The sequence below is a fragment of the Amblyraja radiata genome, chromosome 2 (assembly GCF_010909765.2).
Source record: "Amblyraja radiata isolate CabotCenter1 chromosome 2, sAmbRad1.1.pri, whole genome shotgun sequence".
Taxonomy (NCBI): Eukaryota; Metazoa; Chordata; class Chondrichthyes; order Rajiformes; family Rajidae; genus Amblyraja; species Amblyraja radiata.
The window spans coordinates 61557210-61575207 of NC_045957.1; the positions used below are offsets into that span (position 1 = coordinate 61557210).

At 37.9% G+C, this 17998-nt stretch overlaps 2 protein-coding genes across 7 annotated transcripts; both read left to right on the forward strand.

The window, feature by feature from the left end:
• The first annotated feature begins 983 nt into the window (after window positions 1-983).
• On the forward strand, window positions 984-7686 carry hoxa10 (homeobox A10). The gene is made up of 3 exons (XM_033047542.1): window positions 984-3214; window positions 4074-5098; window positions 6799-7686. Exons 2-3 carry the CDS (start codon window positions 4339-4341, stop codon window positions 7071-7073), a joined length of 1035 nt encoding a protein of 344 aa, XP_032903433.1. The 5' UTR covers window positions 984-3214; window positions 4074-4338; the 3' UTR covers window positions 7074-7686.
• Window positions 7687-7937: 251 nt separating this feature from the next.
• hoxa9 (homeobox A9) lies at window positions 7938-17299 on the forward strand. 6 transcript variants are annotated; one of them, XM_033047590.1, is made up of 4 exons: window positions 7938-8304; window positions 14719-15285; window positions 15488-15592; window positions 15903-16017. In XM_033047590.1, the coding sequence occupies exons 1-3, from the start codon at window positions 8265-8267 to the stop codon at window positions 15562-15564; spliced, it is 684 nt and encodes a 227-aa protein (XP_032903481.1). In that variant the 5' UTR covers window positions 7938-8264; the 3' UTR covers window positions 15565-15592; window positions 15903-16017. The 6 variants fall into 6 exon arrangements, with proteins under 6 accessions (XP_032903481.1, XP_032903489.1, XP_032903454.1 ...); XM_033047598.1 differs by having other exon boundaries at window positions 15488-15588; window positions 15903-15988; XM_033047563.1 differs by lacking the exon at window positions 15488-15592 and having other exon boundaries at window positions 15903-17299.
• Window positions 17300-17998: the final 699 nt, after the last annotated feature.

Here is a 17998-nt window from a genome sequence, read left to right on the forward strand (position 1 = left end):
AGTGTACATCGCTGTAATCTTCATTATAAATACAAGCGCTTGATTTCACTAGTAAAAACCCTTTACCTTGCGGAATATTGCTCATTGTTCACGTTCAAAGTCGATTATTCATTTGAAATCGTATAATCCAATTGCGCTTTCTTTGTTTTATTTTTTAGAGGGTATATTGGAACATAATTCTATATAACAGTAAAATAGCTGACTGAAATGAAATTAAAATAGAACAAACGAATTAGGTCTCCCACGTTACAACAGGGACTGCACATCAAAAAGTACTCCATTGGCTGTAAAGCACTTTGGGACGTCCCAAGGTTGTGAAAGGCGCTGTTTCAATGGAAGTCTTTTGTCTCAGTTTTAAATTGTTCGAGACATGCTTACGGAAGTCTTTTTAAGCAGGCAATTGAAAAATATGGTTATTAATATTTTTATCATTCCAAACGATAAAACAGTTATGCGTCTATTTCTGTTATTACTCTGCACTTCATTCAGACTTATTGTTCACTGCTGACATCCTTTGCTTTCTGGCTGGATTTCCGTTTCTCTTTCATTCAAATGCGAGTGTAAACGATGTCTTTAAATTTAAGTGTTAGACTCGCTATCTTTTTTTTTAAAGAAATAAAGCATTATATCACAAACTATCCAGCAAGAAATATCAGTGTTTCAATAGCAATTCCGTGGTAACAATTAGCCAGATTAGTTAAATTTGTAGATTTAGAGGATGATAACATTTGGTGAGGTTTGATATCCTTGATTTTTAGATTTCTTGTCTGCGATTGATAGACGTTAGTTTACATTTTGATTGTACACTGTGCAAAAAGTTAGTGTTGCATGGCTTTCTAAAATTACCGAACAGTGTTTCTGTTTCAACGTGTTTTATTCTTTAAGTGTCCAATATAAAGAAATCAAGCCCTTTAATGCAGCGAATTTTCAATTTTATCCATTTACCATCGATTTTTACAGTTGGTGCATTTTATTTTAAAATATCTTTACCTAAATATTTCAAGAAATAGAAATAATTTTGAAAGTAATGTGATTCCGAAGTGGTTGCTTACAACATTATTGAATACATAAACAGTTAAAGGGTGACATTCTTTTCAGATTTATCTCGAAGACATAAAATAATGATCTCTTTTCAACTTCTCCAGCAATCTTAGCGAATTACAGAGAATGGTTATTACTTCTTGTTGAAAAAGCTATGTATGTTAAATCAGCGCCGTAGATGGCAAATATTTGCCCTGGCCCCTCTACGAAAAGATTTCACTGCGCACATACAATGGCCTATACACTTGAAGGGCGAGGAGGTTTTTTTGAAGTTCACGAAGTGTTGGATAGATTTTGTGACTGCAAACAAGAACTACATAATTATAAGCAATCTCACTCGGTGGTGTAGGTGGCGAGCATACGAGTCTTCTTCTTGGAACTTTATCCGGAAAACATGGTGAAAGGCACTCAGTCTGGCCTTCAGTCTTAAGTTCACGATCTAGGCTAACAACGAGCCCGAGCTCTGAGTGGGCGCAGCCTGCTCAGTTTAGACATTGAAATCGCTTATTTACTGAAGAAGCAATACATGCGCCACTGCAATCTATGCTCGTCCTTTTATAACAGACTGGACTATGTATTATTTACCTCGATTGTTGCAGCGTTGTAAGACGTGTGTTTATTGCTTACGCGTTGATGGAGAAATGTAGAAATCTTGCAGTACCCACGGTCGACATAGCTTGGCGCAAAGAAATGTGTCTTCATTATTCTTTCTTATGCCAAATGGAACGCATTAATGGCCGTTAAAAGTATTGTATAACTATGCACTTTCTAAAGCTATTTCTTTAATTTAATTTTTCCCCTAGCCATATTCCTGAAATAGGCGATAAAGCTATTTCATCTCGCCCAACCTCCTCGGCATTAAACACATTTCTTAACTGTTACCAATGTCGCAATTAACAGTCACGTACACACTAGAAGCTAGAAAATAAACTTCTTTCCCGCAAATCCTTGCTGCTTCAATTACTTCCTGGTGTGGGCTTTTTAAATGTTCACATGAGACTCCCAGCTCCTCGCTCCATTCCTATCCATAAAGTTGAGAAAGGCCTGCAGTATCTTAGAAACAGGAGAAATCAATCCACCATCCCCATTACAGTTTTACTGGGAAAATTGGGTTATAGACGTTTAAACCTTTCCAAAAATGCCCCAATAAAATTATCCAAATATGGTATCAATTTATTAAGCAATGAAACATTTGCAAAAAGAACCAGATAAATATCATGCCTCCAACACATAAATGCGCCGCTTGTTAGCATTGCTGTACAGTAGCCTGGACCTTTATATATGAGACTCTGGCAGAGATGGTAATTGTTATTTTCACCCATTAAATCTTTGTCTGCTCCCATGATCATACGTGTCATTGGCTCAGAGGGATTGCAAACGGGAATATTTTCAAAATTTTCGATAAAGAACATTCAGGTTTTTATATGATTTTTGGACGGCCGTGATAATTCTAAACAGTCGTTTGTGCTTAAAAACAAGCATGCATAAGGAATCCTCCGAGACGGCCCTTTAGCAAACACGGTGCGTGTAAAGCCGGCCTTCATATCCCGCTGACTTTAACTAAAACGATATTTTAAATAATCTGCTTTAGATTAACAACATTTTCTGAGCTTTAATCCAGCGCCAGAAGTTAAAATAACTGCAATTGGAATAATAGTACAGAGGTGGTGGTGGCGGTGGGGAAGAGGGTGGGGGTGGGGCGGCACGGTTCACATTTTGAGTGCGGCTAAAAGATGGCTCGTAGAAAAACACAGTAATGTTAGAGATTTAATATTACATCCAAATCTAAAGACGACTTTTACGGCGGCATTGCTTGCTGCGCTGCATTTTATTACGGAGATGGCCGATCAAAATACATACAATATGACCGACACACAGAATAGTTTCGTATTCAGATTCCCATTGAGACATATTGAAGAAATATGCCACAAATACACTGTTAAAAGCCTCCCTTGCCTTGGATCACAAAGGATTTATGTATGTGTGTGTGTGTGTGTGTGTGTGTGTGTGTGTGGGTGCGTGCGTGCGTGTATTTGGAGGGGGCTCTTATCGTTGTTGCATTACTTTCTTTCTGCACTGATATTATGATAATAGCTGTAGATTGAGTATAATTATCTTCCACCTTAAATTCTGGAGATAAAAAGTTCACCAATCGAAGGCCCCATGGAAAAAGGTAAAGCATTTTCACCCCTCTGGTTTCATTTCTAAGTTATCTTTGGATGGGATGGAGTGACATACTCTGGAGGAGGCATCTATAGCGCGCTTTAAAAAAAAACTTGACCCGATTGTAGTTGAGATACTTGTAAATTTTGTTTAACTGCAGTGTATTCTATTTTTAAGACGATATGATGAGGTCGATTTTATAGATGTGGTAAACGATGTGTGTTCTTGGCCCAGCCAATTGAAGAACACATGATCAAGTATTTCGAACCAAATGTTTTCTATTTCTTGAAATTGTTATTTGGTAAGAAATTTCAAGAATTGCCACAACCCAGTCAGCCTCGCTCGGGAAATAGATGAATGGATAAAAGGAAGTGGTTGTAGAATTAGTTTGTTGTGCCCGACCTTCTACACTTAACTTACAGAGATGCAGTATGTACCATTAACCCACTAAACTCTAAACTACAAAAAAAGGCCAGATATACAATCACGGACTTGTATTTCAAGAGTGATTCTTCAACCCTGCGCATACAAGGAATGGTAACAGAAGTAACAATAAGGAAAGGCTCATTGTGGGTCTGAATCACAGTGATCACTGTGAAACTGTTGCAGCAGGCGGCTGGGTAATTACAATCAGACCCGTGAAAGTCAAGATTACTTCTGTTTTCTTGCAAGTATCCGCCTGCGAAACTTAACGCGTGATTAAAAGTGTACAATATAGAACTACAACTTTGTTCTTTTTATCAACCGCGTGTGCGAATAATTGGAAATATGTAAATAATTGCTACTTTGAAACAGTTAGGTAGCTTCACATTTTGCTGAAACTTGTAGTATTGAATTACAATTTTGCCCCTCTTTTATTTTATTTGAAGGACGTGATTCTAATAAAGTAGAACTGAATAAATAAAGATGCATTTAGACGTTTTTGCAGTTTACCGAACACATATGGTGACCTTATTGCCGTTCTGGTGACGTAGCCCCACCACGAAGGAGGGGCTTATGGCCAGCTATGCCATTTGATTGGTTCGTCCCGCCTGTCGTGCTGCGGAGGTATCTCTAATCATATTCAACGTGTTTGCACAAGAAATGTCAGCCTGAACTGGATATCTTCTGCTTTCGCCAAATTACCCCACAACAATGTCATGCTCAGACAGCCCGGCTGCAAACTCCTTTTTAGTAGATTCTCTGATCAGCGTGGGCCGTGGCGGGGAAGGAACCTATTACCCCAACAACAGCGTATACCTGCCGCCTGCCTCTGATCTATCATACGGCATCCAAAACTGTGGACTTTTCCCATCTCTGAGCAAACGCAGTGAGAACAACTCTCAGAGTATGGTCCTGACTTCTCATCCCTACATGAGCGGGATGGAGGTCTGGTCAGATCCTCCCAGGTCCTGTCGCATGGAGCAACCTGCAACCCAGCAAGTAGCAGCATGTTCCTTCCCCCAGAATATAAAAGAAGAAAATGCATATTGCTTATATGATTCTGAGAAATGTCCAAAAAGCGCGGCAGCAACAGATCTTTCCACGTTTCCAAGGCTAACATCAGAATCGTGCTCCAATACTGACACTACTACTAGCGGCGGGGTTCCTGTGCCCGGCTATTTCCGTCTGTCCCAAGCCTATCCGACAACCAAACAGACACTTTATACCAACACTGGGCAGGTTGGGGCCTCTCCGTTCGTGCCTCAGTCCCAGATCCGTTTTGGAACACCTCCTTCTTCAGCTTCGACCCCGAGTGAATTGGGGAGAAAAGGAAGCGAGGGGACATCCCCCGGCCATTTAACCTGCGGCTCGGAGAGAGAAGAGGCAGAAGCTCCGGCATCTTCACCAAACGAAGAATCTTCACCAGTCCATTCAGAAAGCAGCAAAAACTCTCCTGAGAAAGAAACAAAAGGTAGGTACAAAATAGACAGTGGGCGATTTACAGAGCGAACAATCAAAAGCTAACAATCAGAGTAGACGTGGCAGGTACAGCCAACAAGCCTAACAAAGGGGGGTTTATTTTGACCTTGTGAACTTTTTATTTTTGGGCGTGAGCTATGCTGTAAAAATTAATGCCTACTATAGTTTATAGCATGAGCCCACGCTCCGGAATCAATTGTACTCACATTCTAAACTTGTCAGATAAGTTACAAACCACGAATCCTTATTGCAGTTATGTAAGTGTACCGCATAGAAGCACATATTTGCACACAGGGTCCAAAGTAAATAAAAGACAGCCAATGAATAATACTCAAAGGAACCCAGGAACGTTTTATGATCTAGCGCGTCTTTCCAGAAAAAAAATGAAATGAAAATAAGAAAAGTTTTCAAAATAATATAATATATCACTGCCATATTTTACTTTAAGACATTTGGTGCTTTTAGGTCAATGTCGATTTATTGCATATGCTTTTGTTTAAACTTAGATGTTAAAAGACAGTTTTAGGGGATGCCTAGTTTTTATTTTACTGTATTTGAAATCCATCTAGTTAACAACATGGGAGCACCATAATAAAATGGTTAAAATGTCCACCGATTAGTTTAATTGCAACTCTAACGAACTTCCAAAGAAAACATTTGAGTGAGCTAGTTCAAGTGAGAAAATTGAGGAGTTGAAGAGGCTAGAGCCTTAAAACATTGAAGACGAATACATTTCGATCTGTTGCATTTAAAGTTATTTTCTTAAACGAAAAACTCCGCTCAATCTCATTGGATATTGTCATGGATGAAGATAGGATTTGTTTGGTGTGGAACATGGCGAGAAATAGGACTGAGAACATAATCTTTGTACATGATAGCAGGAGGAAAGACATGCTTACTGGTGCAAAGCAAAATATTGAATATTGCGATAATCGCAGGAGAATTTTTCATTTTGCGAATAACCAATTGCGTTGGTATTAACCAAGCATCTTAAAAGCGAAAAATTATAAGACCCTTGAATGACGTGAAATCAATCTGACAGTGTTACTCCAAGTACATAAGATTCTTGACAATTGTTTAAATATATCCAATGCCATTAACATACAGATTTCAAACCAATGCCATCTTCATCCTAATAGCCCTCATGGTTCATTACAATACCATATCATCCCCCATTTCAGAAATCTGATTAAACCTTGATATAGTTCAAAATGTTATTGTTTCCATTCCATGCGAGTATGTACCCAATGTATGGACAAAAATGGAACAATATTGCCATTGTATTAACAATTAAAATGTAAAATAAATGGAGAATATAGCATTTTTAATAGTTGATATTATACCTATATATTGTACCTATTTCTTGGCACAATAACATGAACACAGGTAAAACGTCCATTTTACCACAATTAAGTTATCATTGAAAATTATTTGACGAAATTTTCTTTTCTTTCTCTGCTCATTTGATCTCTCTCTCTCTCTCTCTCTCTCTCTCTCTCTCTCTCTCTCTCTCTCTCTCTCTCTCTCTCTCTCTCTCTCTCTCTCTCTCGCTCTCTCGCTCTCTCTCTCTCTCCTCCCTCTCTCCCCCTCTCTCACTGCCTCTCTCTCTCTCCCTCTCTGCCTCTCCCTCTCTGCCTTTGCATGTCTGTTTTTTTTCTTTCCTTTGTTTTCTATCATTTTTTTACTTAATAGGGGCAGTGAAAGCTGAAAATGGGGCTAACTGGCTGACTGCAAAGAGTGGCAGGAAAAAACGATGCCCTTACACCAAACATCAGACCCTGGAGCTGGAGAAAGAGTTTCTTTTCAACATGTACCTGACTCGAGAGCGTCGCCTAGAGATTAGCCGCAGTGTCCACCTGACTGACAGACAGGTCAAAATCTGGTTTCAAAATCGCAGAATGAAACTCAAGAAAATGAACCGTGAGAACAGGATTCGGGAGCTCACAGCTAACTTCAGCTTTTCATGATAAATACAGACACTGGTTTGCCTATTTACTCGGACATCGGGAAGTTGTGCTAGTGTTACTGAAAGACTAAAAACTTTTCCACTTACCTCTGACTTCTCAGCCTTGTGCTGATTGTAGATAAATGCGATTTATGTGTTTTTGTTTTTATTTGTGGCGCTAGTCTGTTTCTGTATCTATAATAATAAGTGTTGCCAATGATAAGCAAGGCATGCACAGAAGTTGTCAACCTATATGAGGATTTTCCAAACAACTGCGGAGGGATAGGATTGTGAGGGGGGGGGGGGGGTGAACATGTCAACAATCATTTAATTGTGCTAGTTACCAATTATCAGCTACGTAAATCGAACATTGTAATATTTAAATACATTTAATGCTGTTAAAATAGTTCCAGGATGATGTTACTACCCATATACCGACATGTTGATAAAAAGAGTTAAATGTGAATATGCTGTAAAGTGTGTTGTTACATAAATATATCACATGCCATGAATGGAAACACCATAGCACATTTAAATGTGAAACCTTGTTGCAAACATAACTGAGTAGAATGTCGGACCTTTTATTCAATGCCGTCGATTCACTTCCAAAAGAAAATAAAATCAATTAGAATTGATTCATTCTGGTTTCGAAAAGATGAAATACTCGTACTGGAAAACTCAGCTCATGCTTAGACCTATTGCTGCTGCTCTCTGTACGTTAACAAAAACTTGTGTTTCCTGGAAGGTGAATAAAACGTATTTCGTCGCAGTCCATTGAGATAGGTATATGCACATTGTTTTTACTTCATTTTGTGTTCGTTTTTTTCTTACCTTATCTGTTGAGGAAGTTTACTGCAGGAATGGTGGGTTTAAAGACTGGCAATTACCGTTGCAATCTATTTAAATATTACCTAGACGGTCGTAATTTGTCTGGGCTATATAGCGATGGTGCTGTAACGTTTGTCGGCTTTTGTTGAGTTTTATGACTTGCTAGTATATCTGGGTTGTTGCTGTCTTGGACGAGTGGTTTCAGTTCAGCGAACAGCCACGAAGACAGAGGAAGCAGAGCACCGCTCGGATGTAGGAAATTGATTTTCTTTGAACAAAATACGCACCAGATCTTTTAATCTGCAATAATCAGAAGAGTTTGAAGAATCGAAAAATCTTAGCAGATAAAACATCTGGAAGCATTCACATTGAAGGTGAGATCTATATGAAGAACGAGATCCATTATCCTCTGTTTAGACCAATAGGTAAGGGATCATTTCTAACAAACTTGTGCTTTTAGTATATGTTTAATGCAATCGGTGGCGTTAGCAGAGAAAACGTAAAACTACTGCATTGTTTATTTTCCTTTGGGGGATGGAGGACGTGGGGGAAAAGAAATATATATATATATATATATATATATATATCTCTCTATTGACTGTCATCTGACTAGCTCTTTTCTTCGGGCAAACCTTGAACTCGTGATTATTGCTGTGCACACAAGTTGCAATGGCTTATCATTACTGGAATGAATGACATGTATTCAGATCGCGTGAAATCCTGTTCAGAGATAATAAAGAACCCCGCCATATTTAGTGGGAACTAACATGTATTATTGTGCTGAATTTGCAATTCAATTTATTCATTTGAATTGGAATTCGGTATGAAACCCGAAATCCCCTCAATAATTTGGAAAATGATTTCAGAGACAAACAGCTTTGCATGTGGAAGGAGTGCTTTTCGATTTTGGTAAATACATGCGAGGTTTTGACGAGAAGCGCAATGATTATGACCTCTATTATAGTAAGCTTGTTGAATGTGGATATAGATTGTCCCACTACTAATGTACAGTGATAGGAATCTAAAGAGCTGAGATAGAACTGATGTGTGATTTAGGTAGTTTCATGTTGTTGGGGCTAAAGTCTAACTCTACAACACGAGACTGTCTGAATTACTGCAGTTATCATCATCGCCAGTGAGTTCTTGTGCTGGTTTGGAAAGAAACCACAGATACTCAAATAATTCCGAAAAAGTAAAAGCTTTTGGTTTGACACAGCTAGCCACAAAGTGGCACGTTCTACAATCGGATTAAGAATGTGTAATACAAAGACGTGGTAGTTAGTTCTTCTGCAAGTCCCCCCTCCCTCCCGAAATTAATCGAACTGTGTATTTTTTTCAAAGAACAGAAGAGAATCTTCTACATTTGCAAACTAACCGTGGATTGTGCTTTCCGAACGATGTGGCGAACTGGCATGTCCTAAATACAATCATTTACCTTAGATTTTCTGTTAGATTTTTTTTCTAATAAGGATCAAGTTCATGTTTAAATTAAATATGATCCATTTCGATTTCCCTTCAATATATATGCGCTGTGGAGCCATTAGTTGAAAGGATCGGTGTTAATCTGTTGCATTATACTGTAAATTGCTGCAGTTACATACGTACGGCGGTATAATTGATGCATTGCAGATTTCGATTTTGTTAGTGATAAATATTCCATAGTTATATTAACATCGCTTAAAAAGTCACATAATTGTTTTTGTACATTTTTACATGGCTCATCTGCAATTCGAGGTGAAAATCGGAATTAAAAGGAACCTTGCAAAATGATTTAGGGTACGCATTTAAACCTATGTATTCTACCATGTGCAAGACAAAGAAATTACTTGAAAGGCACAAGGCCTCGGTTATGATCATTACATGGCGCCTGGGCGCGTAATTTTGTTTTGTTCTTGGAAACAGCGACCTCGGCGGAGCGTAGTGGAAACGCTGCTTGGTCGGTGTCTCATGCTCTGCAGAAACTAGACTAAACACAGAAAGCAGACTTGCCCCATTATATTGGGCTCTCTAGACGAGACAAACAGAAGCTTTAATCGAAGCAAAGCAAGTAAACATGCACAATGGCACTTTATATTGTTGGTCAAGTTAGTTGAACAACCATTGGAATTAAACTATTTAAAATTGATGCTTCAGTGCCATTATGCAGAATAAGGATCATGTCTAGATTGATTCTTGTCCTAATTTATGAATTCAGAATTAAATGCATTGCATATAACAATCACATATGATATCGTTCCATGGTAAAGGCAAGCCGAACAAATTAACCGACAGAATGCGAAATACTTGCACATTGTACAAAGGAAACGTATTAACCTACAATTTTCCAGAATTTCGTGTAAGCGATTTAAAATGAGCATTTCAAGCAACATATTGATACATTATTCAAATAATATGTCTAAAAATTCATCTGTGATGTTAAATTATATCACGCGGCATGTTATAGATGGAAGTGTTACGCAAAGCAGAAATATTTATCTTGATTTTTTTTTTCAGTTAAATATAAATGAACATGTTCCGAAAAATGTGCGTTGTTATACCATTGCAGGTTCATATTCTCCCGAAGCCACTGTACCACCTTAAAATATCGTCGGCAAGGTTTATTGACCCACGGAGGAAGTCAAGTTTGTACTGGTCAAAACATCCCTTCTGGTTACAGCCAGGCCCTGTTTAAAACGCTGTACAACCCAGCCCTTCGATTCAACGCATTCGCTTTTATTTGCCTAGTTTTATAGACCAAATACGTTGCCAAGTAATTGGAGATGTTTCTTTAACTATTGCGCATCGGAATAAATACGAATATTGTTTATATAAGCAACATTATTAATGCACACTCCCCCCTCATATAACTTATTTGACAAATTTAACAGGACAAATAATGTTTTGTTTGAAAATCATTCTGGTTGCACCTTAAATGTTATTATTTGCGCGTTGCTTGCTATCATCACCAAGGTTCATATATTTATAATCTTATATAAAGGGATTCGCTACAGTTTTGTAGTTCTCTTCAATTGAATGTTCACTTACATTAAAGACAAAGACCAATGCACGCTGCCCAACTCTATAGTTTTAAGTTGAACATTTAATTTTGGATTGCTGCGAATGGCCTAAAAATGGTCTAATTATTCGTAAAAACGCAACAGCCCAATATCACGTTTGGATTCCCAGACTATAGGGCGTCGTGAATGTTTAGTGGCAAAGCGATCTGACCAATTTTGATGATTCTTATTTGCAGACATTCCAGGATTTGATTTCCCCCTTTCTGTTATTTTTATTTATCAGGTGAATCTTTGTCAAATTATTTTGCTTACGGCAAATTAGAGGCGAAAGCGATTAAAGATCTCTGTCCTCCTCACACACTGTGTCTCCACAAATTGAGCATTGCAATTTCACACAGATGTTATCTGAACGGAAATAAAGGCGTCAGCGTTATTTTAAATGATAGGACCGAAAAGCCAAAAGAAACGCCACATTTCTGACTGTGTCATCCTTGAAAATTTTATCAGTCAGCTATATCATAGTTTTGCCAAATGCTTCTGGTTACAAGGTGTATTCAATGAATATCTTATTTATCCGGGTAATTCCACAAACCTTTTTTTTAAATAAAACAGGAAATCAATGATACAACACTTTTGACAGACCTTTCATTGGTATAATTTTGCACGAATTAATAAAGATTGTTCTATTTATTTGCAACAACCGTAATTACTAAGTAAAAGCAAATCAGACGAACTCTGCACTGCACGAAAAGAGCAATGTTGCTTTATTCCTGATCCCATCCCCTTGTTGTATAATGTGATATGATGGATCCCTCTACCAAATATATCTTAAACTTGAAATAGGTGCATCACTGCATTCCTCTATAATGCGGATGATATGTATCGATGCTGCATAATAACAATTGATTGAGGAATTATAGCGAATCTCATCCAAGAACGAGATTATTTTCTTTCTTTCTGCTGCTTTGAAATACCCTTGCTTGAGAGCTGTAACTTGCAAGTAACAGATATTCTTCCCGTTTTGAACGCCCAAACAAAAGTCGAAACTGAAAATCTCACCCGGACAAACTATATAAAAATATTATGATTTTTATGTGGTTGTGGGGGTAGGGAATGGATTGGATATGAGAGGAATTAAGTAATCACTATACCTTTTCTAACGAATTCAAGTATATAGTTTGAAATCAAGCATCTCATACAAACAATAAATCTTTAGTATCACAGCTAGACGCGGCGCATTCCAACTTTGTTTTAATGGCTAGTCGTTTTTATAAATCTCCTTCAAATAAAAACCTTAATTTTAATGAGATGAACAGCTCTTTTTAGCAAAGTGCAGAGTCAGGGCTTCGTGGCTTCATTATATATAGATATATATATATATATATCTATATATAAAATCAAAATTTCAATCCCAATTTCAGGCCATCTGCACAGGAAACGCAAAGCGTCTTTTTTTTCTCCCTAAGGTTCAACACTGGACTTGAATGGTTCTTGATTCTGCTCTGGACCTCATCACTCCACCGGTTTCATTGTAACAGTCCGCTGCTCAGATTCTCGTGTCGGCACGCCAGCGACGGCTGAATCTCCCCGACACCCCCCGCCAACATTCACAAGAACTCACACTTTAGTCTCCCCCCCCCCCCCACCACCCACCATAACCACCCACCACAACCCTCTTTTCCGACCAAATCGCCCAAACTGGTGAAAAAATATAAGAAGAATGAACAAAAATATTTTGTTTTAGATTTAAAAAAAACAAGTAGCAAGAAAAGGACGTTGCATTTCAGTTATTTGCACCTTAAGGTTTGTACAATCAGCGGGTAGTTGTTGTGTCGAGGGCAGTTGTGTTGAGGAGGGTGTATTTTAGAGCAAGCTATTCACCACAGCGGCGGGAGCACGATGGTTTAAAGTCTATTCTGATAATTGCCTTTGTTTCATCACTATTTCTGAGCAATCGGATATAACGCAACAGTTCAAGTGCTTCACGTTAATTGCGAGGAAAGACGTTGAATTTCTACGCTGTTTATACTGTCGAGGTTTTTTCCTGCTTCGTTTTATGCAGCAGAAAGAAAGCATTCCACATATAGTTGGTCAAATCGCCAAACTAAGAGAAAATTAGAATTGGACCTATAAGGCTCAGATAGGAACCGGCAGCTTTAGCTGGGAAATCTAAATATTTGGCCTGAAAAATCCAAGGATATTTTAAATAAAACAAAACTGAAATAATTGTTATTAATTCTTTTACAGGTTTGGAAATGCTGCTTACATATAAATATATTTTTAAATTGTGTCCAAATGAAACAGTGAAACGTTACCATAGTACTCTGCGAAATACTGCGCCATGAAGCTATAAAAACAAATGCATTGGCATCTGATTATTTGATACACAATAAAATATTTCATATGAGATTAGCGATGATAAGTTATTCTACGCGAAAATTATTATAGAGATAACGGGTATCACTTTACAAAATGTATTTGAAGTTATTTCAACGATTTTATATTAAATACATTACAAGTTTATTTACTTAAAAAGTGGACCAGGCCATGATGTCGTCCTTCGGAAGTATCGTTTATGTTATTTTTGCTCTTTTAAAGTGAAATAGTCCACCGTTTTAAACATGCACATTCACACATATATCATATATCCGTAGAATATGCGCCTGTATGTGTGTGTCTGTGTATGTGTGTTAGGGAAAGTGGAGAGAGAGAGAGAGAGAGAGAGAGAAGACTAGGCCTATTTAGGTATTAAAGCACAGTGCTTCGTTGTAATATTTAATATGCCGCGAAGACATAACATGTGATAAATGCAACCATTAATACGGATGCTGGCGAAATCCACAGAAATGCCCACACGTTTTAAATCTATGATATGTCTAACGGTTTGCTTTTATTTACCATTGAAAGGAATATGTGTTAACCGTATAAGCGATGAGATTTCCAAATACCGTCAGTGAGGGAAAGCTTTGCAATTTCCTCCCCACATAATTCGCCAGTGAATGCATGAAGGACAACGTCCACGAATCCGAAAAGAAAGATGTGGCAACTATTGGATTTCCGAACAAATTAATATCATCCGTGAATCTGCATCTGTCAACCAAAATAGCACGCTGAATGCGGAAGTTGTAATTAATTATGGTTTATTGTAGGTAAAGAGTCGTTTTGCAATGGCTATAGTTTGCTAACATGTAGTTTTATTGCTTAACCTGTTATAAAACGGAGATTGACACAGTGGGTTTAATGTGTACCTTATTTTTAAAATGAAAGATTCATAGCAGCTGCAGGTACACTCGCCACTTCTCAGTGGTGGCCTTTAAAACTTCGTTAACGATTTTGATTTGTTAATACTGGATATGAATTTTAGTTTTTACTGAGCTCGAATAATAAATACCGGCCCTATTCTATTCTTCGTTGTTTTTTTTTGCAGTTTATAGTTTCACTCTTTCCATAACGTTTTATGAGAAGGTTAACGATTATAAGGTGTTCGTTAAAAAAAACGAGCATCTGATGGGAAGATTGATTATGATATAAAGTAGTCCCTCAAGAAAAGAAATCCAACCGTTTTCTTCTTGTATTTCAGTTGGCAGAAAGAAATCAACTTCCTTATATAGAAGTGATTATATGCCAATGCATAAAAAAACATATGGAGTTGCTATATAAAATTATGACTATAAAAGATTGACCCTGCTACAAGCTGCGGACTGATTTATATTTTATTGTTGTTTTTTGAATCACGTGGGTGATGTATCCAATGGGGTGGAAGTGCGCTTGCACCATATTAGCGGACTGTACTTGTCCCGGCGGTAAGTTGTTATATTGAATTCTGCTCTTTCATATTTTCAGAGGCGCTTGCTGTGTCATTGCCGAGAATGTCGACATCGGGGACTATCAGCAATTATTATGTCGACTCTCTCATAATGCATGAGAACGATGATCTGCTGGCGTCCAGATATGCGTCGGGTCCACTGGCTCAGGCTTCCAGGCAGGCAGCCCTTACTGAACACCCCGATTTTTCCCCCTGTAACTTCCAGTCTAAAGCGACTGTGTTCAGCACGTCCTGGAACCCGGTGCATGCTCAGACCTCTGCCAACATGCCCACTGTTTATCACCCATACATGCACCAGGCACCTATTACCGCTACGCCTGATGGTAGGTACATGCGCTCCTGGCTAGAACCCATGCCGGGGACCTTGTCCTTTCCCGGGTTACCTTCCAGTAGACACTACGGCATCAAACCTGAGCCTGCAGTTGCCCGCAGAAATGACTGCACTACGTTTGATACACACACGTTAGCCCTCTCAGAATATTCTTGTGGACCATCTCCTGGTGATAAACGTCTGGCCGAGATTTCCTTTTCTGAAAATAATGGAGAGGTTGAATCAAACGCAGATAAGCTGCACATGGATCCAAGTAAGTACGGATCTCTCCTTTTATTTGTTTTACTTTTCTACCTAAGGCATATAAATTAAAACCATTTTATAAAACTGACATCTTCATTATGTAAAAAAATAGTTTAAAACAATGACTTATCTGTTTTCAATTCGCCGTTTTGTATGTGGTTGTATAAAAATAAAAATAAATATTTGATTCAGGTTTATGTTGTACCTTTTAGGCATTGTCAAGGACAGAAACCATGAATATACTGAACTAATTCGTTATAATAGAGGAAGGGGAGATAGTAATTGCTGACTCCGTAATTCAAGTGCATCCTATGCAAGTAAACGTGATGGAGATAAGTTCACTGGATCGAAAAATGCACAACGTTTTACCTTGTTTATAAATTGTCTCAACATTGACATTTAATCTAGTATTTGAATTCGATTCATAGACTTTATTCATTGGCCAGGGCCATGCGTGTAAGAGTATAATAATCTGTGTAAACACATGAATTTTCAGTAAACAATTTCATGAATCCAGAAATCCCCACCCTCTTTTATGTGTAAAGGTGATTTGATTCTGAGAATATTACAATATTTGACCAACATGGAAAGGGAAATATAGTAAATGTGTTTCCTTTATACTTTCAGATAACCCTTCCGCGAACTGGCTGCATGCAAGATCTACCAGAAAAAAACGCTGCCCTTACACCAAACATCAGACATTGGAGCTGGAAAAGGAATTCTTGTTTAACATGTACCTCACAAGAGACCGCAGATACGAGGTCGCCCGGGTTCTCAATCTCACCGAACGGCAAGTTAAAATCTGGTTTCAGAATAGAAGAATGAAGATGAAAAAAATTAATAAGGAACGACCTAAAGACGACCGGTGACATGGATTAAAATATCTTCGAAGAGAAAAAAAGGACTATTTCACCATTACTATCGGAACGGGCCCTGGTTAGAAAGACATTATGAACATTTTATCATACCATTAGCACAAATTATTCCTTTGCCAGTTCTGGACTACACTTGGTGGGAAAGACTCACACACTTGTTAGATGGGAACCAAAGAGGGAGACATCTACGGCAAGGTTAAGTCTGTGGCTACGGAATCTACCTTTACATGAAAACTACCTTCTCTTAATCCACCGCTATTCTATGCGGACAGTAATTCAGTAATACTGTATTCGTTTAATATTTACTTGTTTTACATGCAGCAAACGAGGCTGCCTATATACTTGAATCCATGTGTCTGTTGTGATTATCTCTGTGACTGGGCCTCTGTGCTTAGGCGGTGTCTGAGTAAAGATCGTGTAAACAAACAAAAGAAAAATCTCAATTCAACTCAGGATGTTTAATATAAAACTAACAGGCTATGTGTTGGATATGAAATGTTATTTTCGTGGTGAACTTGGGACATATATTGTATTATTTTCACTGTGAATTAACGTAAAATCGCCAGGCTTTATGCTGTCTTTGTGAGACTGAGTAACGGCCTTGCCTGGGTGCATGACGTTTGTGTTGTTCTTCAGCAAATATATGAAACTGAATTGCATAGAATGCTAATATAAGTTTTATTTAAAAGAGCGGCGCTGAACATACTGCTACACGATACTATTGTCTATTGTGATGAAAGCACGAATAAAGTTCTCAGACACTTTGTATTTATCGGTGTTGTGGTGCAAAGAAAAGTATAAGATTTGGTTTAAAAACTACCTATATGTATAACTAGTAACTACCTATGTTTTGTGTGTAAATGTCACTCTTAAAACAGTCTAGATGCATTTATGCTATGGAAAAAAAACAATATTGTCAATAAATGTAATGTGTACAATACAAGGAAAATATCTGGGTGCAATAGAAAGAACCGATACCACTAATGTGTTTTAAATAGGGTTTCGGTAAACCTGCGGAGCTAACACGTTTAAACTTGTGTACACGTTTGAAATGAATACCTCGTGTCATATTGACCAAACTATACTGTTTGTAATGAAATGTCATTTTATTTGTTGTCTAATAAAATATATGTTTCACTACATAAAACATGTGGTTTCGCTTCTCACAATTCAATTTATGGAAATGCATTGCACGGTATTTCGTCCACGCCTATGTTTAATAAATTCCGCCACAATTTCAGAATTTTGAAACGCACCATACTCAACACTAATATTTTCAAGATCTTCATTGCCCTCTTTACAGATGGTTTCGATTTCAATTCTTAAGATCACCCTAAGTTTTGCAACACCCGGATGATGCCATAAATAGAATAATATGTATACATTTTTTTTTAAATCCCATTCATTACTAAAATGTAATCTCTAATGTCAACACAGCTATTATATACCTTTCTCAAATTCTGACATATAAAATGTAATCCATTGTTTAGATTTTTCCAAATAAACATGGGATGTTTAGTTGATAACTAAAACGAACGTTAGAGGTTTCTCGAAGGATTCATAAACGGTGAAGTCGTAACTTTGTTTTAGAAGCGGATTTGATGACGCAGAGTCTGAATACAGTTGAGCTTAACGCCCAGTTATCACCAATTAACCCGAGAACCTGCAAAAGTGCACTAACAACTTGCATTTGTCGCTTGGCCATGCTCCAATGTGGCTGGCTATTTATAAGATTTGTTGTGGGCTGCCTATGCAAGAAATGCTGTACTTTTCTCCAAGTGGGAATGGATAACCTTGATCCAGTTGCCCGTGAAAAAAACCTGGAACGTTATGGGATTTCACCATATT